Genomic DNA, 27,055 nt, shown 5'->3' on the forward strand with positions numbered 1-27,055 from the left:
GGGAGGCAGTGAAATGTGATATTAACAAACACACAAATATCACTTTTCACAGCAGACTTACTCAGCAAGCTGGGGGGACAAATTAAGCCTTGGATGGGGAGGTTGGTAGGGAGGCAATGGGGGCCAGGGGTGATGGAGTGAATGGGTGAGGGGCCAGAGCGATAAGTGGGGGAGGGTGAACCCAAAGCCCAGCGGCTGGAGCCTGAAGCCCAGCATCCGGGGGACAGAGCCAGCCGCTGTGCAGCGAAAGCCCAGAGCTCATGGCCAGATCCTGCCGCCGTATGGCCAGAGCCTGCTGCCTGCCACACCAAGCTGAAGCCGGAAGCCTGAGCCCCACCGCTCCCAGGAAGGTGGGGAACTCACACGGGCGGTCTGCGACTCGAATGTTTGTGGCTCAAGAGAGGCAGAGCCCAACCCCTCCTTGCTGCCCCTTCCTCTCCCAATCACTGCCCAGGAGGCTGTGGCTGCAAGAAAAGCCCCTGGTGGCCCCATGTGGCCACGGTGGTGGCATTTGAGAAATGCTGTTCTATGCGATACTCAGTTTAGTCATGAAATGGTCCATCTCTGGCTCAATGGTTCATTATTAAAAGGAAGAGCATAGCTTTATTTATTTATATTACTAATACCACATGGAAGGATTGTTTATATGGTCTTATTTAACTCTAATTTATGAGACAGCCAATGTTTATTCTGAGTTCCCTATCTTCTAAACTAGCAGCAATTAATATTTAGTACTAAAAGACTAGCCACCTTAACATAGTGTGTTATTAGTATCTTGAATCTGTAAATCAAATCAGCCAAAGCACTAAAAGCACTCAAATGATACAGTAATTCAGTGTTCACATCACCTTTAGAAATGGCTCACTTTACTTCAGGCAACTAATTGCAGGCATTTACATCTTCCACAACTTATTTTATTTAACGTTGATCAGGCTATGGCTGATTTTGATTATATGCTTAAATAATTCTCTAAGCAAGCAACCTGATGATGCAGGATACACCTGATACTACTATGATGTGCAAAAAGTTATTTTCAAGTATTTTAAATGACCTGTTTTATCTTTTACATGTGTTAGCATGCAGAGCTGCTAGCAGAGATGGACAGGTATTACAGATGTCCCCAGCCCAGTATCAGCAGTGACACCTTGAGTGACTCCATCTGTGCAGTGAACCTGCACATAAACAGAAGGTAGTATGTAGAGTATGGAGACAGCGACTGCCTGCTGCAGCCTCCCACACTTAGCCCTGGTCTTCACTATAGGGTTAGGTCAAATTTAGCCACGTTAGGTCTATTTTAAAGTGAATGCATCTACACAACCAACCCCATTCCGTCGACCTAAAGGGCTCTTAAAATCGACTTCTGTACTCCTCCCCGGCAAGGGGAGTAGCGCTAAAATCGACCTTGCTGGGTCAAACTTGGGGTACTGCAGACACAATTCAATGGTATTGGCCTCCGGGAGCTATCTCAAAGTGCTCCAATGTGACCGCTCTGGACAGCACTTTGAATTTCGATGCACTAGCCAGGTACACAGGAAAAGCCCAGGGAAATTTTGAATTTCATTTCCTGTTTGGTTGCTGTGACACGCTCAGAATTGCAAACGAGCTCCAGCATGGACTGAAAGGGAGACACTGGATCTGATTGATGTATGGGAAGAAGAATCTGTGCAGGCCGAACTACGATAAAAAAAAAGAAATGCTAATATATATGCCAAAATAGCACAGGGCATGGTGGAGAGAGGCTATAACAGGGACACACAGCAGTGCTGCGTGAAAGTTAAGGAGCTCAGGCAAGCCTACCAAAAGACAAAGGAGGCAAACAGTCACTCCGGATCAGAGCCCCATGCATGCCGCTTCTATGATCAGCTGCATGGCACCACTACTCCACCACTGTCCATGGACACCTGCAAGGGGGGAGTCTCACACAACAGGGAGGAGGATTTTGTGGATGAGGAGGAGGACAATGCGCAGCAGGCAAGCAGTGAATTTTTTCTCCCCAGCAGCCAGGACCTTTTCATCACCCTGGAGCCAATATCCTCCCAAGGCAGGATCCCCGACCCTGAAGCCGGAGAAGGCACCTCTGGTGAGTGCACATTTGTAACTACACTACAGGGGTTAAAAGTGATTGTGTTTAATGTTTGATTTGCCCTGAAGAATTGGGATGCATTTGCGGCCAGTACAGCTACTGGAAAAGTCTGTTAACGTGTCTGGGGATGGAGTGGGAATCCTCCAGGGACATCTCCATGAAGCAGAAGGTTTCTGGGGAGGGCTGCCTTATTTCATCCTCCATGATAGGACACATTACCACGCCAAGCCAGTAGCAAGCAGTCTGGAATCACTGCAGCACAAAGCATAGCAGTGAATGGTCCTGGGTTTTGGTCACATTCAAGCCATATTCGGTCTTTATCTTTCTGTGTTAGCCTCAGGAGAGATATATCATCCATGGTCACCTGGTTGAAATAGGGGAATTTTTGTAAGGGAACAGTAAAAGGACCCCGTTCATGCTGGGTTGTTTGCTCCTAACTAAAAGGGATCATCCCTAAGAATAGCCATGCGGCAGGGGGAGGGGTGAAGGGATCATCCCAGAGAATAGCCACAAAAGCTTATGGTCCAGTACGTCTATTAGTCTATAAGGTGCCACAGGACTATTTGCCGCTTTTACAGATCCAGACTAACACGGCTACCCCTCTGATACCTGACACCATGCAAGGCACTGCATTAGACATATGGAGTGGAAATCCATCAACCTCATGAAGAAACTTGCATAAGTACAGTCAAAGAGAAACTGCAGAGCTTCAGTTCATTTGCAAATTTCACACCATCAGCTCAGGATTAAACAAAGACTGTGACTGGCTCACCAACTACAAAAGCAGTTTCTCCACCCTTGGTGTTCACAACTCAACTGCCAGAAGAGGGCCTCATCCTCCCTGATGGAACTAACCTCGTTATCCCTAGCCTGATTCTTGCTTGCATATTTATACCTGCCTCTGGAAATTTCCACTACATGCATCTGAAGAAGTGGGTATTCACCCACAAAAGCTTATGCTCCAATACGTCTGTTCGTCTATAAGGTGCCACAGGACTCTTTGCCGCTTTTACAGATCCAGACTAACACGGCTACCCCTCTGATACTTGTGGTTCTTTGAGATGTGTCCCTCTATGGGTGTTCCACTACCTATCCTCCTTTCCCTCTACTTGGAGTTATCTTCTATACAGCTTTGCAGTAAAGAAGAAACTGAGTGGTTCACCCCCCAGCACTATATAACCATGGTGTGACCCACAGGACTGAGTAGGAAGCATGCGTGGGCCAAATTTTTGGCACTGCTATGTGAAATCTCCAGTCAAAGGCACAAGGGACGCTAGCACATCTGGAGTGCAGCACCCATAGGGACACCACTCTCAGAAAAACAAATATTTTCTGTTTTTTTCAGTTTGCATACTTGGTATATATGATAGCAATTTTGTGTATATTCTATTTCAATTTGTGTTTCCCCTGTATAGTCAGTCGATTTCTCCTGTTACTTGTGTGGATCTTTCACAGAAGAAACGGGGAGAGAAAATAATTGTTATAACTAGGAAAACTTGGTTGTTAAACTACAAGATTTGGCAGGGAATATTCAAGAATCTACTGACACTACTTTTAACTCATGTTTTGCAAATTACTTCGTTTCAAGTTTAACAACAAAACCCTGCCAAACCAGAAAGGGCAGTAGATAAGTAAACCCTGGGAATAAAATGATGTTATGTATCTATCTCAATAATCAGAAAGTAGGCTGTAGGACTAACAAACATTGTTCCTAGAGGATAAATTTATGTAACATCTATCTATTAATATTTTCAGATTTAAATGAATTCAGTTGTTGCCTTCCGATGCTTGGTGAAAGTTGTCACACAACAATAGCGGCATCAGCTTTTAAGTGTTCAAAACTTCAAGGACTTCTAAACATTTACAAACACCCGTAAGTCAATTAATTAATTAATTGATACAGTATGTGATAACACTATGCTTGACAGGATGTGCAACTGGGAGTCCTGACAAATCTAATTAATGGCACATAAGGGGAACTTAGCTTATCCTTTATATACTGTGCCAACAATGAGCGTGTAATGAGAAAAGGAGCTTAAACATTACTGGGACTTCACTAATAGGTCACAAAGTCCTGGTTAACCCAACCATCATATATAATGATTTAAGTTCAGATGTTTGACATGTTTGTATCAAGAAACCATTTAAAATATGGACATTCGTGTTGAAATAACCATGTAAAAGAAAAAAATTAGTCAAGCAACACAATGAAATAAAAAAGACTATGGATCCATAGAATAGCTATAGAAATTTATAACAATGCCTTCTTTTAAACGACTATTTAAATATCCTAGATAAGTTTTGAGATAATTATTTTATGTTTTAAATGGTTTCATTTATTAAAATGTTCATATTTTTACAATAATTTTAATACTTGTGTTTATGGTCTATGCATACTATGGCCTATGCGTAAGGGTAAACAATTATATATAAATTATATATATATGATTGGCTATAAATGGCTGTATATTTTCTACGTACAAGCATTACTGGTGTCACTGAATAAAAACACACAATTATGAGAGACTGTTTAAAAACAATCCAAAAAATCAAAGGAAATGTGTCATGTTTATTTAGATTGTGGGAAATACAAAAAGGTGCCTATCCAAACACAATAGAACTTCTGACATATATTAAAAATACAAACCAACAAGAGTAAAAGCAGTCACTTCCCCCACATAGAAATGTGTGAGAACGACAGTCCATTCTAGACACTGATCGCAGCTCAAAATACACCCACCCCAACATTCAGTTCCCTCTTGCCTCTACAAAACCGTGGAAAAGAGATGGGATTTACAGAATGCCCTATAGATGGATTTAGACCGTTTCAGAACAAGGCACCTCACGTAAAACAATCTGCCAGCAGCTCCTTTTCTATTAAACCAACTCCATTAAACTTGAATACCTCCACTGACTTGAGATGCAGCAGTACGGCACAGAGAAAAGAGGCAGTCTCTCAAACAGCCATACCCTAAAACCATTTTGGACTTTGTAGGTCAAAATCGGCACCTTAAACTCCCCTCAGAAATCTACAGGTAACCCCATCGCACATCATGATGCAAAAAAGAAATTCCATTTAACAATTAAGTCACCAGCTTCCAAGTTTAAGATGTAGCATCATGCAGAATGTATTGCAATAGTCTAGTATCAAAGTTACAAATGCACAAATTATATTAGCAAAGCTCACATCCAAAATCTCATATCCATTAGCCAATGGAGGAGGTGGGGGAAGTGTCCTGGTCATTGCTGCTGCAATTTCTAACAGCAGCAAGGATCCAAAAGTATGCCCAAGATCACTAAATTGAGTAAGAAATAGTAGGTTTTGTGCCCATCCTGTAACCCTCATTTCTGTTTTATCTGAACTGAGCTTTAGCCAGCTGACACTTGTGGATCAGATAAAATGGAAATATACAGCACATTGAAAACACTGCATCTCTATGCCATCTTACCCCATATACGCAAACAAGATGGGCAACAAAATAGGAAGAACCCTAGAGGTCAAAGAGCAATTTCTCCAAAGTACTCTTAAGACTAGACAGATTTTTCAACTACACTTTTTTTTTTCCTCCTCCAGAAAACACTAATTAATTGAAACCAAAAATTTTGTTAAGGTTTCTCAGATCCAAGATGGAATTTTTGGTCAAAAACAAAGGGACAGGGAGAGAGACCTACCCCAGAATAGCCAACAGACCAGAAGCAATCACCTGGAATTGGAGGCTGGGGCCTCTCACAACCCAGATGAGTGCTCTAACCATCAGGCTACAGAGTCAGTCTTTTTTTCTCTCGATGTCTTTATTAGAGCTGTTCCACTTTATATAAACAATTAAATACTGGGCTAAATAGAAAGGAAGACTGACTCTATAGTCCAATGGTCAGGGTACTCACCTAGGCTGTGGGAGAATCTAGACTCAAGTCCCTGCTCAAGTCCCTGATTAAGAGCTTTTCTGAGATGGGTCTCTCTCTCTCTCCCCCTGCCATGTTTTTTTTTTTTCATAAAAAAATTCTGAAGATCTAGTTCTAGATGTGGAATAAAAACAAATGTTAAAACTTTGAAATTTTGCACAAAACTGAACTTTTGTTTTCTGCCCAGCACTACTTCAGACCTCTTTGAAAGACAGGATCAAACCCATTGAATGGAAGTACTCTTATACTTTTGCTAAGGTTAACAACAGACTCATCACCCTGTGCCCAATGGTATTAAAGGCCGTTGATAGATTCAACAATATCACCAGACACTTGATCAGCAGGAGAAGATCTTCTACAAAAGCAACAGGTGCAGTCTCTGTGCTATACTCAGATCTGTAGCCAGGTTGGCAAGGATAAAGGAGATCTGAGGCATCTTGATACTATTGGAGTTGTCTTCCCATAATCTTCTCAACACTCTTAACCAAAAATGGAAGATAAAAGACTAGGTGATAGATGTTCTCAATCTGACCAACTAATAAATAATAATAATATTTTAAGCAATGGCGTCAAAATAGCTTCCTTTACAGATGAAAGCACCATGTGAGGCAGGCACTGACAATTTCTGCCAACAGTAGATTTAGTTCTTCCCCCTCTCTCCCACCAGCCTTCACCAGTCAGTCAGAATCCAGATCTAGTCACAGGCTGTGGCACAAAGTATTTCCAACATTTCTAGGACCTCAATGAGAGTCATTACTGGTTACTCCAACATAATTTCACTTGCTTCAGTTGTTGCAGGCCATTCAATAAATCACAGTAACCTGTGTAGATCAAACAAGGGAAAAGGGATCCTAGGGGTCATTGTAGCAACAGCTGAGCACAAAAGATCAGTCCTACTCACTCAGATGTCGACATGGCAGTATAGGTATCTGAAAGTATACTAATGAAAATGCTATATAAAAGATAGATATGATGATTATCTTTTGAAGATAAGTCTATACGGATGTTTATGTTACTAGTATTGATACCATATCCAAGCTTTGTTTAAGTTTAATATATCAAATGCACCTGGATAGGTCTTGGGGGTTTGGGGTTGGTTTGTTCTTTCTTTTTGTTTTTTAAATAAATGGAAGTACTATAGTAGGGTTTCTTTGCTACGTTAATATTTTTGAAACAACCATTTTTCATTTAACTAACAAGAAAAGATACTTTTCAGAAAGCAAATCTTTTTGGATTTAATCAACCATTTAAATCAGAAAAAAATATTAATATTACAAATTTAAATATTTGCATCCATATTCCATCATGATTTTTTGCACAAAAATCCTATCTACTTCAACTGGAGTTCTATACAGAGATTTCTGAGACTTAATGTGAACAGAGCAACCAAAGACTAATGATTAGCTGGATCTGAAATTGTTAAAAGATTGTGGGGGAAAATACCTATTAACTAATAAAGAGTATTTCCAAATAATCTGAAGAGAACTTCCTTTCACCACAGTAAATATGTCAATATCTACGACATCCGCTTTTGCTGATGTCAAAGTCTGATGTCACTTATATTTTGTTTTATTTCTTATGTCAAAATATTAAATGCTGACTGCATTCTTCTAGCCACATTATCCAATATTCCAGAGGAATGAATCTGCTCAGCAGTGCCTGAAACACTTCCCTTCAGGCTTCCCCGCCTATTATGTGCAACCAGTCGGAAAGTCCTTCCTCTTTCAATGTGACATAAGATCACAAAATGTGTTGCTGCTGCTTCTGCTACAAGAGTTGCAATTCATGATCCAATAGTGCAGAGAACAAACTGTATTCTCTTGGGTATAGTGTAGGCTTTCAAGCAAAGCAAACTATATACAGAATAAGCACTGAAATAGGAGAATTGCTGAGGCCTGAATAAATATAAACCTTTAGCTATCCGGGGACACAAGGAAGAGCAGAAGACATATAACACTGATAATTTCAATCACGAAGCTGACAATTTAAAAATAGGGTTCTGTTTATAGGATTTTTTAAAATTAAGACAACGTACATTCACATAAAACTGCTAGTCTAAATCATTTTTTAAAAATACACTATTCAAATAAAACAGGTTTGAGTTAACTGTCATCACTGTTTATAATGCTCAATGTCTGCAAATAATAACTTCTTACTGTTGTCAATTTTGTCTTTGTCTATTTGGCAAACAATTACATTTTTTCTGTATTTCTAATGGAACTGTAGATTATTGCTCTCAACATAAACTTTATAGTTCAATAAATAATATGTATTATCCAAAGCATGTTCCCTTTCAGTTCAAAATGAGTTTTAAGGAAGGCCAAGTCTTGGGTCTAAACTATCTGAAAGTGTGGCTTTACATGAAAAATTGATATTTTAAGTAAATGCCAATGTTCAAATTCCAAATTAAATTAATCACGGTGACAGTAATTAAAAAACAAAACATTTTAAATAAAAAACAAACCTTAACAGCATGCATTAGACATTATAAAACCAATTTGGTTTTTATTTTTTCTTTGTTTTTTTCTACTGTCTCACAGTTTTCTAAGCCATCTAGAATTACAAAATGACACAAGATCACAGTAAACAGAACAACTTGATCAAACAGCACGTTACATATTCTAGTTCTCTTTCCATTTATATTCTGTTGGGGGAGAACAGACTTTTGAACTTATAACTGTATAGACTCTGATTCTGCTACTTGGTGTACACAGACCTGCAACTGTGCTGAGACTTCAATCTGGGGTCCCCTCAGACATCTTCTAGTATTAAGGTCACGGAGCAGAGCATGGATTCAAATTATTACTACAGCATTATGCTGGTTAGGAGTCCTGAATAGTTAGAAGATCAAAGTAAATAGGGAAGTTATATAATTAATTTCCAGGGAGCTGTCTAAAGGGTAGTAAAAAAGGGAATTTTAAAAAAAGAGCCCTTCACCTTTAGCCCATTAGAGTTTACGAAGTTAAAACCACAGAGTAAGCCTATGCTGGGTACTGTAGCAGCCATTCAGAGTGGCAGCTAAATTTGTTGAAAATAAGCCTCAAGAGGGACCTAGCTTTTCAGAATCCCAAACCTCAAAGTTAACAAAACATCTGGCTGGGAACATAGTCTCCTTCTAAACCTAAATACAGAACCATAATTTTGTGAAGAAAAAAAATCCATGATTTAAACATTCTGATTCTCTCTCAGTATTACAGGATATTTCTGTCACATTTGTTTTCACGATCCAGGAATGGCAGGGATTAAAATAAACATTTCTTCAGATTTAAAATGACTGATTTTAAAATTACATTAATTTTTCCCCTCCGCCCAGTCCTTTTACCCATAATTGGCCTGCATTAGACAAACGTAAAAATCCAGATCATGTCCACGAAGACATGTTCCTGCAATACTGAAGATTTAGCTCTTTCACATAGTTGTACTTTTAACAAACTTTCAAAATTAAATGCAATTTTAAGTGGATAATCATTTTTGTTCGCTCTTTTTGTACAAGGAAATGTCAACAGTTTTTTGCAGTTTCTGTCTCACATTTCACATTGGCCATTTTTAAAAAGTCAATATTTGCCAACAGTTGCCAACCTGTGGTACCTGAGCTATCAAAATATTTCCCTATACTTGAACTAGGAAATAACTGTGCTATCTCAAGTACTGTGGAGTGATAATCTGATTAAAAACTGACTTTTCAATGGTGGCCCCTATATATGAAGAAACAGAAATTCTGATCCACTGACTGGCCTTCTACATCTCTGAACGGTATTTGTAATTGTTTAAATACTCCTTTCTTCATAAATGACAAACAGAAGAACCAATTAGTCTACAGATTTTTCCCCATCTCTTTCAGTTTCTCTATCTTCTCTACTATCTTCTGACCTCAGACAATACTTCTATGACTGCCCAGAATGGGACAATAAAATATTTAACCTTGGGCCCTCTTCAATACAGTATCCACCAGGCTGTGTTACACACTCTCCCTTTTGCTCCCTTTTCAGAAATTCTCACTAGAGAAAATTAGGGCTGTCAATTAATCACAGTTAACTCAAGCAATTAACTCAAAACAAATTAACTCAATTAAAAAAAATGTGATTAATTGTAGTTTTCATCATACTGTTACATTTAAGTTAGTATTACATTAGTTTATTATAATTTCAATTACAACACAGAATAAAAAGTGTACAGTGCTCACTTTATATTATTTTTATAACAAATATTTGACTGTAAAAAAGATAAACAAAAGAAATAGTATTTTTCAATTCACCTCATACAAGTACTGTAGTGCAATCTCCTTATTGTGAAAATGCAATTTATAAATGTGGATTTATAGGCTCTAAAGTTTTACATAGTTTTGGAGTGCAGTTATGTAAAAAACAAGTAATTCTATGTTTGTAAATTGCACTTTCACAATAGATTGTACTACAGTACTTGTAGGAGATGAATTGAAAAATACTATTTCATTTGTTTATCTTTTGTGCAGTGCAAATATTTGTAACCGAAAATAATTATATAAAGTGAACACTGTACACTTTGTATTCTGTGTTGTAACTGAAATCAATATACAGTAAAAGCTGTGTTATCCAGCACTTTACCAACTGGAAAGCTCTAGAAACCGGCATTTCTGATATCCATTAAAAGTTTGGTTGGCACGGGGCCGACAGGCTCCTTACCTACAGCCAATGGGAGCTGTGAGGGTGGCATCTGCAGGAGGAGGCAGTGCAGAGGCCATAGAACCTCCCCAACATAATTCCTAGGGTATCTTTGAGAAAAACATCCAGTCTTGATTTAAAAATTGCCAGTGATGGAGAATCCACCACAGTCCTTGGTAAATTGTTCCAATCGTCAATTACTCTCACTGTTTAAAATTGAAGCCTGATTTCCAGTCTAAATTTGCCCAGCCTCAACTTCCAGCCATTGGTTTCCCATATACTTTCCTCTGATAGATTAAAGAGCACATTATTAAATACTTATTCCCCATGTAGGTACTTATAGACTGTAATGAAGTCAACCGTTAACCTTCTCTTTGTTAAGCTAAATAGATTGAGCTTCTTGAGGCTATCGCTGTAAGGCAGGTTTTCTAATCCTTTAATCATTTTCATGGCTCTTTTCTGAACCCTCTCCAATTTATCAACATCTTTCTTGAATAGTGGACATCAGAACTAGATATTGTACTCCAGCAGCGGTTGTACCAGCACCAAAATCAGAGCTAAAATAACCTCTCCATTCCTACTTGAGATTCCCCTGTTTATGCATCAAGGAGCACATCAGCTCTTTTGGCCACAGTGTCACATAGGGAGCTCACGTTCTGATGATTATTCACCATAACCCCCAAACCTTTTTAGAGTCAAGGTGTCCCAAGATAGAGACCCCCATTGTGTAAGTATGGCCTACATTATTTGTTCCTAGATGTATATATTTACATGTAGTCATTTTCAAAGGCGCATTATTTGCTTGCACAGTTAACCAAGTGATCCAGATCACTCTAAATCAGTGACCTGTCCTCTTCATTATTTAATACTCCCCCCAAGTTTTGTGTTATCTGCAGACTTTATCAGTGGTGATTTTATATTTTCTTCAAGGTAATTCAGAAAAATAATAAATAGTATAGGGGCAAGAACCAATCCCTTAAGGGCCCCACTAGAAACACACCCACTCAATAATTATTCCCCATTTACAATTAAATTTTGAGACCAATCAATTAGCCAGATTTTAATCCATTTAATGTGTGCTATGTTAATTTTATATCATTCTAGTTTTTTAATCAAAAAGTCACATGGTACCAAGCCAAATGCCTTACTGAAGGCTAAGTATGTTAATTCAACACTATTACCTTTATCAACCAAATTTGTAATCTCATAAAAAAAAGATATCAAGTTGGTTTGACAGGATCTATTTCCAGAAACCCATGTTGATTGGCATTAATTATATTACCATCCTTTAATTCTTTATTAATTGAGTCCCATATCAGCCACTCCATTATCTTACCCAGGATCGATGTCCGACTGACAGGCCTATGGTTACCCACGCCATCCCATTTACCCTTTTAAAATATTAGCATAGCATTCGCTTTTTTTATAGAAACATATATACGTACGGCAGGAAAGGACCTCGAAAAGTCACCAAGTCCAGCCTCCTTGTAAAAACCTAAACTTAAACCCTGACCATCCCTAACAGTTGTTTATTCAACGGGTTCTTAAAAACCTACTATAGGGATTCCACAATCTCCTTTGGAAGCCTATTCCTGAACTTATCTACCCTTAGAGTTAGAAAGTTTTGCCTAATATCTAACCTAAATCTCCCTTGCTGCAGACTAAACACATTACTTTTTGTCATACCTTAAGTGAACATGGAGAACAATTGATCATAGTCCTCTTTATAACAGCCCTTAACATATCTGAAGACTGTTACCCTCATAAGTCCTCTTTTCTCAAAACTAAACATGCCCAGTTTTTTTAACCTTTCCTCATACGTCAGATTTTCTACTGTGCCCAGAACTGGACACAGTACTCCAGTTGAGGTCTCACACATGCCGAGTAGAGTGGGAGAATTACCCCCTGTGTTTTACATACAACACTCCTATTAATACATCCCAGAATATTACACTTGTTTGCAACAGCATCATATTGTTGAGTCATATTCAGTTTGTGATCCTGCTATAACCTCCATGTCTTTTTAGTAGTACTGCTGCTCAGCCATTTATTTCTCGTTTTGTAGTTGTGCATTTGATTTTTCTTTCCTAAGTGCAATATTTGGCACTTATGTTTACTGAATTTCATCTTGTTGATTTCAGACCAAGTCTCCAAATTGTCAAGGTCATTTTGAATTCTAATACTGTCCTCCAAAGTGCTTGGAACCCTTCCCAGCATGGTGTCATCCTTAATTTTATAAGCATATTCTCCACTTCATTATCCAAGTCATTAATGAAAATATTGAATAGTACCAGTCCCAGAGTGATCCCTGAAGGATCCCACTAGATATACCCTCCTAGTGTGACAGAGAACCATTGATAACTTCTTTTTCAATACAGTCTTTCAACCAGTTGTGCACCCACCTTACAGTAATTACATCTAGACCACATTTCCCTAGTTTGCTTATGAGAATGTCATGTGCAGCTGTGTAAGAAGCCTTACTAAAATCAAGCTATATCATGTCTACTGCTTCCCCATTAACCACGAGGCCAGTAATCATCCCAAAGGAAATTAGGTTGGTTTGGCATGATTTGTTCTTGACAAATCCATGTAAGCTATTCCTTATAACTCTTATTATCCTCTAGGTACTTACAAAATGATTGTTTAATAATTTGTTCCAGTATCTTTCCAGGTATTGACTGGTTTATAATTCCCTGGGTCCTCTTTGTCCCCCTTCTTCCAGACTTCTGGAACTTCCCCAGTGTTCCAAGACTTATTGACAATCAACATTAATGGTCCAGCAAGCTCCTTTATCAGCTTTTTTAAAACTCTTGTATGCAAGTTATACAGACCTGCTGATTTTAAAATGTTTAACTTTAATAGCTAATGTTCTGCTGTTTAATACCTGAGATACTACTGGAATGGAAAAAGTGTTATCATATGATATGACTACATCATCTGTTTTTTCCCCAAAAAACAGAACAAAAATATTTATTTGCCTGTATGTGCCTTTTCTGCATTATTATTGATAATTCCACCGTTTACATCTAGTAATGGACCAATACTACTGTTAAGACTCTTTTTGCTCCTAATATTCTTTAAAACCGTCTTACTGTCCTTAACTCAGCCAGCAACAGATGTTTCCTTGGGTCCCTCTGCTTCCCTTATCAATTTTCTACAGTTCCTAGCTTCTGATTTATATTCATCATTACCAACTTCCCCTTCCTTACATTTGTTAAATCGCATCAGTTTTTAACCAACTTCCTCCTTGATTTTGGCTTTTGTGGGGTATAGTAAAGTGCACTTAAACAATTCCCAATTACCATTCACATTTTATGATTTAATTCTTTATCCCAGCTGATTTGGCTCATAATTGTTTTCAGCTTTGTGAAACTGACCCTTTTAAAGCACCAAGTATGATCTGGACTTAATTCTGTTTGGACATTATAAATGTGATCAAGTCATGATCCCTTGTTTCTAAGCTACCATAAATTTTTAGTTCTGTGATCTATTCCTCCTTGTCAAGACAAGGTCTAATATAGAATACCCCATGTTGGATGCAATATTTATGAGTTTTTTTCAGACAGAAAGAAATACGTTATGGGAAAAACAAAAGGGACACAACGTCTGCAAACTTTCTTCTCAAAAAGTAAAGGAGTACTTGTGGCACCTTAGAGACTAACCAATTGATTTGAGCATAAACTTTCGTGAGCTACAGCTCACTTCATCGGATCCATACTGTGGAAAGTGTAGAAGATCTTTTTATACACATAAAGCATGAAAAAATACCTCCTCCCACCCCACTCTCCTGCTGGTAATAGCTTATCTAAAGTGACCACTCTCCTTACAATGTATATGATAATCAAGGTGGGCCATTTCCAGCACAAATCCAGGGTTTAACAAGAACATCTGGGGGGGGGGGGGGGGGAAGAGGGGGGGTGTGTTAGGAAAAAACAAGGGGAAATAGGTTACCTTGCATAATGACTTAGCCACTCCCAGTCTCTATTCAAGCCTAAGTTAATTGTATCCAATTTGCAAATGAATTCCAATTCAACAGTTTCTTGCTGGAGTCTGGATTTGAAGTTTTTTTGTTGTGATATTGCAACTTTCATGTCTGTAATCACGTGACCAGAGAGATTGAGGTGTCCTCCGGCTGGTTTATGAATGTTATAATTCTTGACATCTGATTTGTGTCCATTTATTCTTTTACGTAGAGACTGTCCAGTTTGACCAATGTACATGGCAGAGGGGCACTGCTGGCACATGATGGCATATATCACATTGGTGGATGTGCAGGTGAACGAGCCTCTGATAGTGTGGCTGATGTTATTATGGCTGATGTTATTATATTATGATGCCCTGTGATGGTGTCCCCTGAATAGACATGTGGGCACAGTTGGCAACAGGCTTTGTTGCAAGGATAGGTTCCTGGGTTACTGGTTCTGTTGTGTGGTATGTGGTTGCTGTTGAGTATTTGCTTCAGGTTGGGGGGCTGTCTGTAGGCAAGGACTGGCCTGTCTCCCAACATTTGTGAGAGTGTTGGGTCATCCTTCAGGATAGGTTGTAGATCCTTAATAATGTGTTGGAGGGGTTTTAGTTGGGGGCTGAAGGTGACGGCTAGTGGCGTTCTGTTATTTTCTTTGTTAGGCCTGTCCTGTAGTAGGTGACTTCTGGGAACTCTTCTGGCTCTGGTATTATAGTTGTAAGAATGCTTGATAGAGATCTTGTAGGTGTTTGTCTCTGTCTGAGGGGTTGGAGCAAATGTGGTTGTATCGCAGAGCTTGGTTGTAGACGATGGATTGTGTGGTGTGGTCTGGGTGAAAGCTGGAGGCATGTAGGTAGGAATAGCGGTCAGTAGGTTTCCGATATAGGGTGGTGTTTATGTGACCATCGTTTATTAGCACTGCAGTGTCCAGGAAGTGGAATCTCTTGTGTGGACTGGACCAAGCTGAGGTTGATGGTGGGATGGGACCCACTATCAACCTCAGGAACCTATCCTTGCAACAAAGCCCGTTGCCAACTGTGCCCACATATCTATTCAGGGGACACCATCATAGGGCCTAATAACATCAGCCACACTATCAGAGGCTCGTTCACCTGCACATCCATCAATGTGATATATGCCATCATGTGCCAGCAATGCCCCTCTGCCATGTACATTGGTCAAACTGGACAGTCTCTACATAAAAGAATAAATGGACACAAATCAGATGTCAAGAATTATAACATTCATAAACCAGCCGGAGAACACTTCAATCTTTCTGGTCACGCGATTACAGACATGAAAGTTGTGATATTACAACAAAAAAACTTCAAATCCAGACTCCAGCGAGAAACTGTTGAATTGGAATTCATTTGTAAATTGGATACAATTAACTTAGGCTTGAATAGAGACTGGGAGTGGCTAAATCATTATGCAAGGTAACCTATTTCCCCTTGTTTTTTCCTACTCCCCCTCCCCCAGATGTTCTTGTTAAAACCTGGATTTGTGCTGGAAATGGCCCACCTTGATTATCATACACATTGTAAGGAGAAAGAAAAGGAGTACTTGTGGCACCTTAGAGACTAACCAATTTATTTGAGCATAAGCTTTTGTGAGCTACAGCTCACTTCATCAGATTCATACTGATGCATCCGATGAAGTGAGCTGTAGCTCACAAAAGTTTATGCTCAAATAAATTGGTTAGTCTCTAAGGTGCCACAAGTACTCCTTTTCTTTTTGCGAATACAGACTAACAGGGCTGTTACTCTGAATCCAAATACTGTGCTTCTCTCTGTTCAGACAGAAATTCACAAGCCACAACAACAACAAAATGTTTTCATTTTAGGAAAGTAGATAAATATATTTTTAATTATTGTGCTAATCTTACAAGATGGTACAAAACACTATTGTTTTAAACTACCTTGTTAACATACTGTCCTTTGCAAAAACATCCAGCTGCAATAATATGCTGTAATCAGAATGTAAAAGATCACTGGTTGCAAAGCAATACTGTAAGAGGGTAAAATACCTTGAACAAACTAACAAAACAAATATATCATGTGCAACAAATTAATCATACATTTCTGGTAAAGCCTTGCCAATTGGCTTTTGCATGAAAACCATGTGGAAATCAAATCTTGAAGTAGTTACAAAAGCTACAATTCTTCAAAGCAGATACACTTAAAAATCTATACCTTACTTCATCACTGTAAATTTGGGATTAGAGTAAATCTTTGGAAACAATACCTGTTCATGGCTATCTAAAATCTACTTTATAACAGGCAACAAAATACAGAGCCTGTTACAGAGAAAATCTGTGGAAATGAAAGATTATATAAACATCACCTTCCAGCCCAAATTAGCAGAACTAACATGACCTCAAAATCTATTAAAATATTGCCATGCATTACTGCAGCTACTTGAAAGAAAAAAAAGCTTCTTTTACCAAAAAAAGAGATTGCGGGCAGAGCAAAGGGAAGGAACCACAACCTAAAGAAAATGAGCAAACTATCGGAACTTGAACAATAACACTGACGTTATTCCAGAGACCTCATAGTACTTGCTATAAGGCATTCCCTTACCTTTTGTTAACAGGCTTCTCGTCCGTCTCATAAGGCCTGATGAACCATTTTCCAATCCTTATGAAGTTTTTATCCATCAGGCATCTACAAAATAATTAAAACATCAATTACTTATTACAATTTAAATGTTAATTCAGTAAATTCGTAAGACATTAAATTCAATTCAAGTTCTTAGCATTCACCTTCAAAGCTCTCCACAGCTCTGCCCCTTCCAATTTACCTGCTTCGGTCTCTACATATCACAATCTACCTCCTTTGTGTCACCAGTAATGCCAGTCTTGATTCTGTATTTAACTGCTTCTACACTCCCTGAACTGATCCACCATCCTCTTCTTGAAGCCCCTCTTGTACCATAATGCTTATAAGACTAACTTCATAGAAAGTCAGAGTCAGAGATAGCTGATATTTACAGAAAACGTTATATGATTATATCCCTCTCCCACTTCCTTTTTATATTACTTCTCTCATTAAACTGTAAATTCTTCAGGGTAGGGACTGTGCCTTCCCACATGTTTGGAATGTGCTTATCACAGTGTGAACACTAATGGAATACAAATAAATAGTGATGACAATTTACTAATGCATCAGTTTTCCTTCACATGACTCATGTTATTATGAATTATGGTTCTGAAACTTATGATGACATATCACTCATGAATTTAAAAGCAAATGATATTTATTGTCTAATATACAATATTGTTAGTTGCTACCAATATTTACATTTCTAACAATATAATAATTACTGTTTTGACCAATGTGCATGGCCGAAACAATGGGTCTCTCTCAACAAGACACTCTTTCTTTCCACAATGGCAGGTTTCTTCAGGAATTTTCCTAGCTCACTAAAGTAAGAACAGTTCCCTGAATTACCTGCTTTTCTCTGCTCACAACAGATGCACACTATCTCCCTATAGAATCCACAGACTGAGGCTCTTAAAGCTCAATGTAGGAAGCATGCAGTGCTCTCTAACAAATTAGAACAGTGGTCCCCAAACTTTTGGCCTCACACCCCCACTTACCCCTATACGCCCTGCCTCCCACCCAAGCTGGGACAAGAGCAGGGCTGTGGCTCTGGGAGTTGGGGATGTGGACAGGGATAAGGGGGCTGAGGCTGGGGCCAAAGTTGGGGGCGGGGTCTGGGAGCAGAGCTGAGGCTGGCAGCTGGGACTCCAGGCGCAGAGCCCCAGGTGCAGGGCTAGCAGCTGGGACTGGGAGGGGCAGCCGGGGCTAGGAGCGGAGCCCTATGGGGGCTGGCCCGGGCCCAAGCCACGTCCCCCTGAACGTTCTTCCATGCCCTCCTAGGGGGTCACATCCCACAGTTTAGGGACCTCTGAATTAGAAGGTTGGGAGTTCTTAGGGAACAGATCAGACAAAGGCGTGAAATCCAGGAAAAGGGGTGGGTCCCAGAGCCCAAGCAGGAACATCTTCACTGCTATTTTTACCCCTGTAGCGCAAGCCCAAGTCTGTTGACCCAGGCTCTGAGATTTGCTGCTTCAGGTTTGGTTTGGTTGTTTTTTGCAGTGTAGATGTACCCTAAGGGACTATAATACAGTACAGTTGAAACCATGCCAGTAACAACGGTTTCTTATTAGCACAGTTTTCCCAATCGGTGTGTATATGTTTTCTTCTTCCTCCTCCTCCTCGGAACCCTGCTAATTTATCACCATGTCCCTAGGAGTCTATGCAGCTTTATTATACTGTTCAAACACGGTTTGCAGGGGGAAGAAACAAAGTCCCTCGACACATTGGCCAAAGGAAATGTGATAGAAATCTGCTATCAATATTTATTTTTAAAGGAAGAAAACATATCTTTTCAGGTGAGATCTGAAAAATGGTTATGCCTTTTCAGAAGAGATTTGTCTAAACACAACTGTTGCTAGCAGAGTTTAAACTACAGTATGGAGAAGGCTTAAGGACAAGAGAAGTTTTGAGAACAAATATGACTCTCCCAACCTCCAAGCAAGAAGCAGATGGGTTTCCCCAATTCACTCCATAGCTAACCCATGTTTTATTTGCTAGATGGAAAATCTGGTCTTATACTCTCCTTCACTTTAAGTTTTTCACTAATTTTCTTCTACAATGGTGGCTAAAGAGTACCCAAACTACATATTACTCCTGGGGAATTCTGTGCCCCTGTGGCGGCATGGAATTAATATCTTCTGCAGATTTCTTGGCTCCCCCACAGCAAAATGGGGTAGCCAAGAAATCTGTGGGGAACACACGCCCCTTTCCCGTCAGCCCAGGTGCATCTGCTGTGAGCAGCGGGCAGCAGGGAGCAGATCATCACAGGTAGGGAGGTGAGAGGCTGTGCGTGCCTCCCTGGAGAGACGTTAGGGGTGTGGGTCTGGGCCCATGCCTCTGTGTGAACAAGAGAGACACATACACACACACAGACACACTGTCCCTCTGGCTCGCTGTTGCTGCATCCTGGGCTTAGAGGCGTGGGGCTGTGTGAAGCAGCCTCTACTATCCCTGAGGCAGAGCAGAAACGTAACAACTAAGGGCATGTCTTTACTAGCAATGTTAAAGCGCTGCCGCGGCAGCACTTTAACGTGGCTGTGTAGTTGCAGCACCAGTGCTGGGAGAGTGCCCAGTGCTATAAAAAAACCCACCCCCATGAGGGGAGTAGCTACCAGCACTGTCTACACTGCCATGTTACAGCACTGAAACTTGCAGCGCTCAGGGGGTGTTTTTTCACATCCCGGAGCAAGAAAGTTGCAGCGCTGTAAATCGGCAGTGTAGACCAGGCCTAAGAAGGCAGGCTGCTAATGTTCCCACTGTTATTTAATTCTTCCCATTCTTAATCAATTAAGGCTCCTTTACCTTGCCAGAGTGGCGTAAAGGAGCCTTGTTGTAAATCACAGACCTTCCTAGCTGAGGATTCGGTAACTATGTGCTTTCTTGCTTTTTTTCCTGTGCCAGAGAAGCACAATGGGGTTAGATTACAGCTCAGAGTCTATTTTACTTATCCACTTAAAAAAAAATGAAGGACAATGATTAGCAAGACTGTATGACTTTCATGTGTGAAAGTCTGAGCAATTTAAAGCGACATTCTACTTTACAGAACACCAAACACCAAAATAAAAGTAATGTAGTTTAAATAAAAATCCAGGATTGTAACTGGAATGCAGGGTACTGGTTACCAAGTATTTGTAACTTAACTTTCATGTCTTTAGGAAATGCTGAACAGTTATGGATTTTTTTTCTGTACAGTAGTTTAAATAAATTACCAAAATAAATGAAACTGAAAATAAATTACCAAAATAAATGAAATGATTATATTGCTTTATTTTGACAAATTAAATACACAGAAATTTGCAATTTTTGGCACAGAATTTTGCATTATTTTTTTTTTGGTGCAGAATTCCCCCAAAAGTAACATACTGTTCCTCCAGTGCATCTAACATGGGCTCATGCAATACTACCATATGAGAATACACTCTGCACAGCCTCCATGGCACAAAGGAACAACCAAGGCAAACAAAGAATAGCAGAAAATATAAAATAAGTGTCTGAGCAAATAGTTAGCGACTCTAGGCTGCATAATACATAAGCAAAAGGAGGCAGCTGAAGCACAGACAATTAATTTAGAATAGCTGCGTGATCCATAAGCCAAAAGTGTATCTTTAGGGTTCTACTTGGAGAACATACTGACAGCAGTTCCTTCCTTCTCTTTTAAACCAAAGAGACTGCAGCTCAAGCACTGTGACATGGGGAGATGGGCTGCTTCACAAATAGGCAGATATCAGGTCGATATCAACACCTTAAATTTAACATGGCAACTAATCAAGCACAGACCGCAAAGCATTTCTGTCATGCTTATGGCAAAAACTGTACACTTAAGCCAGGGTTTATGCTAGAGAAGTTTTGCTGGTATAGCTATGCATGTACATCCCCATTTCACCCAAATGAACTACTGCTGTTGAAGGCTTTCTAGTGTGTGGAAGAGATTGGGACATGGATGAGAATTAGCTCGATGGAGCTCAATCCATACAAAATGGAGGTGATGCTGGTACAATGGGGCGGGCAAAGAGAAGATATGATGAGGATTATATGCCTCCTCCTGTGTTCGAGGATATGTGTCCACCATTTATTATACAGATTTGCAGTTTGGACATACTGTTAATGGGACTGAAGATCTGATCCCTAGAATCCAAAGGATTCTATACAGGGTCAAAACTTGGACAATACCCCCATAATTCCCATAAAAAATTAGACCTTTTCCTTTTATACAATCAGAATTTTTTTTATTTCATTCTCCTAACAGAAAATTTACAGATTTATTTCCATTGGGTTCCCGCCCCCCAGGAAATAATTGTGGTCCAAGCAACGAGACTTCATATGCCAAAATTCAGACTGAGACAGACAAGGTAGATGAGACGATATCTTCTATTAGACCACCGTCTACTGGTGCTGAAGAAGAGCTCTGTGTAGCCCATCCGCCCAACCCCCGTGCATCCCAGAATTATAGAATATCAGGGTTAGAAGGGACCTCAGGAGGTCATCTAGTCCAACCCCCTGCTCAAAGCAGGACCAATCCCCAACTAAATCATCCCAGCCAGGGCTTTGTCAAGCCTGATCTTAAAAACTTCTAAGGAAGGAGATTCCACCACCTTCCTAGGTAACACATTCCAGTGCTTCACCACCCTCCAAGTGAAAAAGTTTTTCCTAATATCCAAACTAAACCTCCCCCACTGCAACTTGAGACCATTACTCCTTGTCCTGTCATCTTCTACCACTGAGAACAGTCTAGAGCCATCCTCTTTGGAACCCCCTTTCAGGTAGTTGAAAGCAGCTATCAAATCCCCCCTCATTCTTCTCTTCCGAAGACTAAACATCCCCAGTTCCCTCAGCCTCTCCTCGTAACTCATGTGTTCCAGTCCCCTAATCATTTTTGTTGCCCCCCGCTGGACATTTTCCAATTTTTCCACATCCTTCTTGTAGTGTGGGGCCCAAAACCGGACACAGTACTCCAGATGAGGCCTCACCAATGTCGAATAGAGGGGAACAATCCTGTCCCTCAATCTGCTGGCAATTCCCCTACGTATATATCCCAAAATGCCATTGGCCTTCTTGGAAACAAGAGCACACTGTTGACTCATATCCAGCTTCTCGTCCACTGTAACCCCTAGGTCCTTTTCTGCAGAACTGCTGCCGAGCCATTCGGTCCCTAGTCTGTAGCGGTGCATGGGATTCTTCCGTCCTAAGTGCAGGACTCTGCACTTGTCCTTGTTGAACCTCATCAGATTTCTTTTGGCCCAATCCTCTCATTTGTCTAGGGCCCTCTGTATCCTATCCCTACCCTCCAGCATATCTACCTCTCCTCCCAGTTTAGTGTCATCTGCAAACTTGCTGAGGGTGCAATCCACACCGTCCTCCAGATCATTTACGAAGATATTGAACAAAACCGGCCCCAGGACCCACCCTTGGGGCACTTCACTTGATACCGGCTGCCAACTAGACATGGAGCCATTGATCATTACCCGTTGAGCCCAACAATCTAGCCAGCTTTCTAGCCACCTTATAGTCCATTCATCCAGCCCATACTTCTTTAACTTGCTGACAAGAATACTATGGGAGACCGTGTCAAAAGCTTTGCTAAAGTCAAGGAACAACATGTCCACCGCTTTCCCCTCATCCACAGAACCAGTTATCTTGTCATAGAAGGCAATTAGATTAGTCAAGCATGACTTTCCTTTGGTGAATCCATGCTGACTGTTCCTGATCACTTTCCTCTCGTGTAAGTGCTTCAGAATTGCTTCCTTGAGGACCTGCTCCATGATTTTTCCAGGGACTGAGGTGAGGCTGACTGGCCTGTAGTTCCCAGGATCCTCCTTCTTCCCTTTTTTAAAGATGGGCACTACATTAGCCTTTTTCCAGTCATCCGGGACTTCCCCCGATCGCCATGAGTTTTCAAAGATAATGGCCAATGGCTCTGCAATCACATCCGCCAACTCCTTTAGCACTCTCGGATGCAGAGCATCTGGCCCCATGGACTTGTGCATGTCCAGCTTTTCTAAACAGTCCCGAACCACTTCTTTCTCCAGAGAGCTGGTCACCTCCTCCCCATGCTGTGCTGCCCAGTGCAGTAGTCTGGGAGCTGACCTTGTTCGTGAAGACAGAGGCAAAAAAGCATTGAGTACATTAGCTTTTTCCACATCCTCTGTCACTAGGTTGCCTCCCTCACTCACTAAGGGGCCCACAGTTTCCTTGACTTTCTTCTTGTTGCTAACATACCTGAAGAAACCCTTCTTGTTACTCTTAACATCTCTTGCTAGCTGCAACTCCAGGTGTGATTTGACCTTCTTGATATCACGCCTGCATGCCCGAGCAATATTTTTATACTCTTCCCTGGTCATTTGTCCAATCTTCTACTTCTTGTAAGCTTCTTTTTTCTGTTTAAGATCAGCAAGGATTTCAAAAAGGAAGCTTACAAGTGGACCTCCCATACCCAGACACCCCCACCAAGCCACACCCCATACACCCAGAACCCCCCTAGCCCTCTATACCTGATCCCAACCTCATTGAACCTCAACCCTTGCACTGGAGTCCCCTGCCTCCGGACCCCCCACTCCTGCACCCAGACCACCCCCGACTGAGCTTCCTGCACTCAAACCCCCACCCTGACAAGCCCCACCCCACTGCACCACCTTGAGTCCCCACATCCAGCCCCCCATGCCACTGACCCCCCCAATTAGTTGCACCCAGATCTCTACCCCACCAAGAACCACTCCCCCAGAATCCAGACTCCCCCCTGCCGAGCCCCCCACACCCAGACTGCTCTGCTGAGCCCCAACCACTTTCACCTGGAAGCCCCTGCAGAGTCCCATTGCCCCTGGACCTGGAACCCACCCCCAATAAGCCTCTGTGCATTCAGAGCTCCCCACACCTAGACCTCCCACTGATCTGCCTACACTCAGATTGTTCCACACAGAATCCTCTCACCCCGACTTGGATCCCTGCACACTGAGCCCCTCCTGGATCTTACCTGGTTGAGCCTGCCTGCCCCACACCTAGTGTGTCTGGTGCAGTGGGGCAGGCCCAGGCCCAGGCCTTGTGCTGTGTCAGCATCGGGTGCAGTCTCATCACTGAGTCCATATCCCCGGGGTAGAGGATGGGGAGGCTGCATGGTGAACTCCTACCTTCATGCAGCCAGTGGCCTGTGCTCCCCGCTGCCATGCTAAAGCCTCTGCATTAATTTATTGACAAATAAAACTACTCCTGAGGGCATTCTGCACCAAAAAATTAAAAATTCTGCACCCTATAATTTTAAAATTCTGAATTTTATTTTTATTTGTCAATGAATGAATGAATGCAGCTTCCCTTTGCTTCCCTGTCCGAAAGTGATTTTTCTTTAGGGAAGCAAAGAAATCTGTGGGGGACATGAATTCTGTGCACACGCAGCGGTGCAGGATTCCCCCAGGAGTTAAAAACTTTCAGAATTTTGCAGAATTTTAAAATATTTTGTGCAGAATTTTTAGACACAGAATGCCTTCAGGAGTAATAACATGCCTCACACAAAACTGAGTGAGTGAAAAGTTAAGGTACCTAATACCACCTACCTTCTACTGTTCCACTCAGAAACACATCTCTCACTACTAGAACCCTTACCATACAATACAAACAACACAACACAAAATGAATTCATGCCAGCAGGGGTGACAACCTTCCAGCAACTCCTTTCTCCAAACTACCTAATACCATAAACAGAGCAGACATCCCTTCCTACCATCTGCACAACTCTAGAAAATAATATATCTCATTCTTCCTTTTTACTGTATTAGGCCCCAGTTCTGGATGGAGTGCACATTACTGGGAGCAAGTGACAACAGGCAGTATTTCACTGTTCTCCTAAAGTGTTAAAAAGTAGAATTGGTTGAAGTTTTGTAAAAATGAAACTTTTTGCAGTGCTTTAAGAAAATGATTTTTTTTCATGTTTTCCATTAGCTAATCACTATGCATATGTATTCAGTTATGATGCATGAAGTTACTAAATTAAGCAAGAATCTCTGACACAACAACGGTTCCTATCACAAAGAAAGTATCTGCTTCTGAATCAGATGAGTATTTTTATGAAGACCTTCATATTCATTAAACCTGATGCACTTGGTTGCAGCTCCTCTTCTTTGTGAAACTATTCAGCTGGCTCAAGAGCTCCACTCCAGAATAAGCTGAACAGTTCGACAAACACCTGGATCTTCTAGACTGGTGGTCACTGCTTTTCATGAAGACCAGGTACACCTAAGCTGAATGGCTCACAAAGAATAAGATCCTGGACATAGTAGCTCTTATTTTGAAGAGTTTCACAGAGCTTCTGGTCTTCAATGAACCAAAAGCTGCTACATCACAGAGCAGTGGTTCTCAAAGCCGGTCCGCCTCTTGTTCAGGGAAAGCCCCTGGCGGGCCAGACCACTGTGTTTACCTGCCGTGTCCGCAGATTCGGCCGATCGCGGCTCCCACTGGCTGCGGTTCACCACTCCAGGCCAATGGGGGCTGCGGGAAGCAGCGCGGGCCAAGGGATGTGCTGGCCGCCCTTCCCGCAGCCCCCACTGGCCTGGAGCAGCAAACAGCAGCCAGTGGGAGCTGCGATTGGCCGAGCCTGCGGACGCAGCAGGTAAAAAAACCGGTCTGGCCCGCCAGGGGCTTTCCCTGAACACGTGACAGACCGGCTTTGAGAACCACTGTCATAGAGAACTCAGTCATCATGAATTTAATTCTCCAGTAGCTAACCATAGCATATCAAGATTAATTTATGACTAAGAACACACTTTCCTTTTTATTTGACAAAATAATTACATAATGTCAGGCAGCCCAAATCCTTATTATACGTACAATTTTTATTTTCTACTGTTTATCGTTTTTTTACCTAAAGGGGCATGAAAACTTATGAAACTCAGAAAGTGCACCTTATTGGGAGACAATTTTTAATTGATTAGAACCTGGAAACTAATTAACTCTTTTTAGAAAAAAAACTTCTCACACAATTAAATCTTTACTCAGAAGATTATATGATGAAAAATTAGGAAAGATACACTGTGTTTTTAATATAAAATAAAGAGGCTGAATTTCAAAAACAGAACACAACCTTAACTCTGGAATCACAATAGCTCTGCTATCATGTATTATCTGAAGGTGTCTCTCTTGCATAAAGATTTGTATATAAACAACAAATAAAGCAAGTTTCTTTGTGCAATCTAGTCTTGCTTCAGTCATGTTACTTTCTCAGATACTCGAACATGGTTACCATTATTGGGTGTTTCACCCATTGCCTTCGCAAGTATGTTTCTATATACACAGCACCAATTTGCTTGGTGGAACTGGCATAAGTGAACTTTGAGTAAATTATCTGTCAATTTACCAGAAGGGAAAAAAAAATCTTCTAATTTTTACAGTGCCTGCAAAATCTACTGCAACGCTGCATCTCAACTCAAAGACCCAAATTAAAGAGGAACAGCAAGTGAAAAAGGAAGAGAGATAAAGTCCAAGAGGAAGTCCAGAGATACTAAAGTCCAAGATGATCAATTAAAAACAGACAGCCTAGAGAGCAAAAGATTCAATTTTTTTTAAAAAAGGCAGAGAGAAATTAAATCTGTCCCCAACAAGCTGTTAAAGATCCACAGAGGTGCATCAGTGAACAGCTACTAACATTTTTAATGTATGAATTTTAATAAATGGAACAGAACAAATTAATCACCTAGCCTGGCACGTAGAAAAGAGAGTTTTTGGGAAGATTGGGATAAGAGGGAAAGGCAGAAAGTAAAGCCTTCCCTACATTAGGGAATTTTTACAAATAGTTCCTGCTGTTGCTAACAACAGGTCAGCCACATCTGTGTTAGTACCATTAGGAGCCCAAGTGTGGACAGCTCTCTTGCTCTGGCAACTATTT

General features: G+C 40.8%; 1 protein-coding gene across 4 annotated transcripts in view; it reads right to left on the reverse strand.

The window, feature by feature from the left end:
- Window positions 1-27,055, reverse strand: part of MED13L (mediator complex subunit 13L) — a 442,112-nt gene that overhangs the window by 204,385 nt on the left and 210,672 nt on the right. For all 4 annotated transcript variants that reach the window (XM_073312881.1, XM_073312880.1, XM_073312882.1 and 1 more), the window contains exon 4: window positions 17,170-17,253. In XM_073312881.1, coding sequence (XP_073168982.1) covers window positions 17,170-17,253 — 84 coding nt within the window. The remainder of the gene's footprint in view (window positions 1-17,169; window positions 17,254-27,055) is intronic.

This window comes from Lepidochelys kempii, chromosome 15 (assembly GCF_965140265.1).
Source record: "Lepidochelys kempii isolate rLepKem1 chromosome 15, rLepKem1.hap2, whole genome shotgun sequence".
NCBI lineage: Eukaryota > Metazoa > Chordata > Testudines > Cheloniidae > Lepidochelys > Lepidochelys kempii.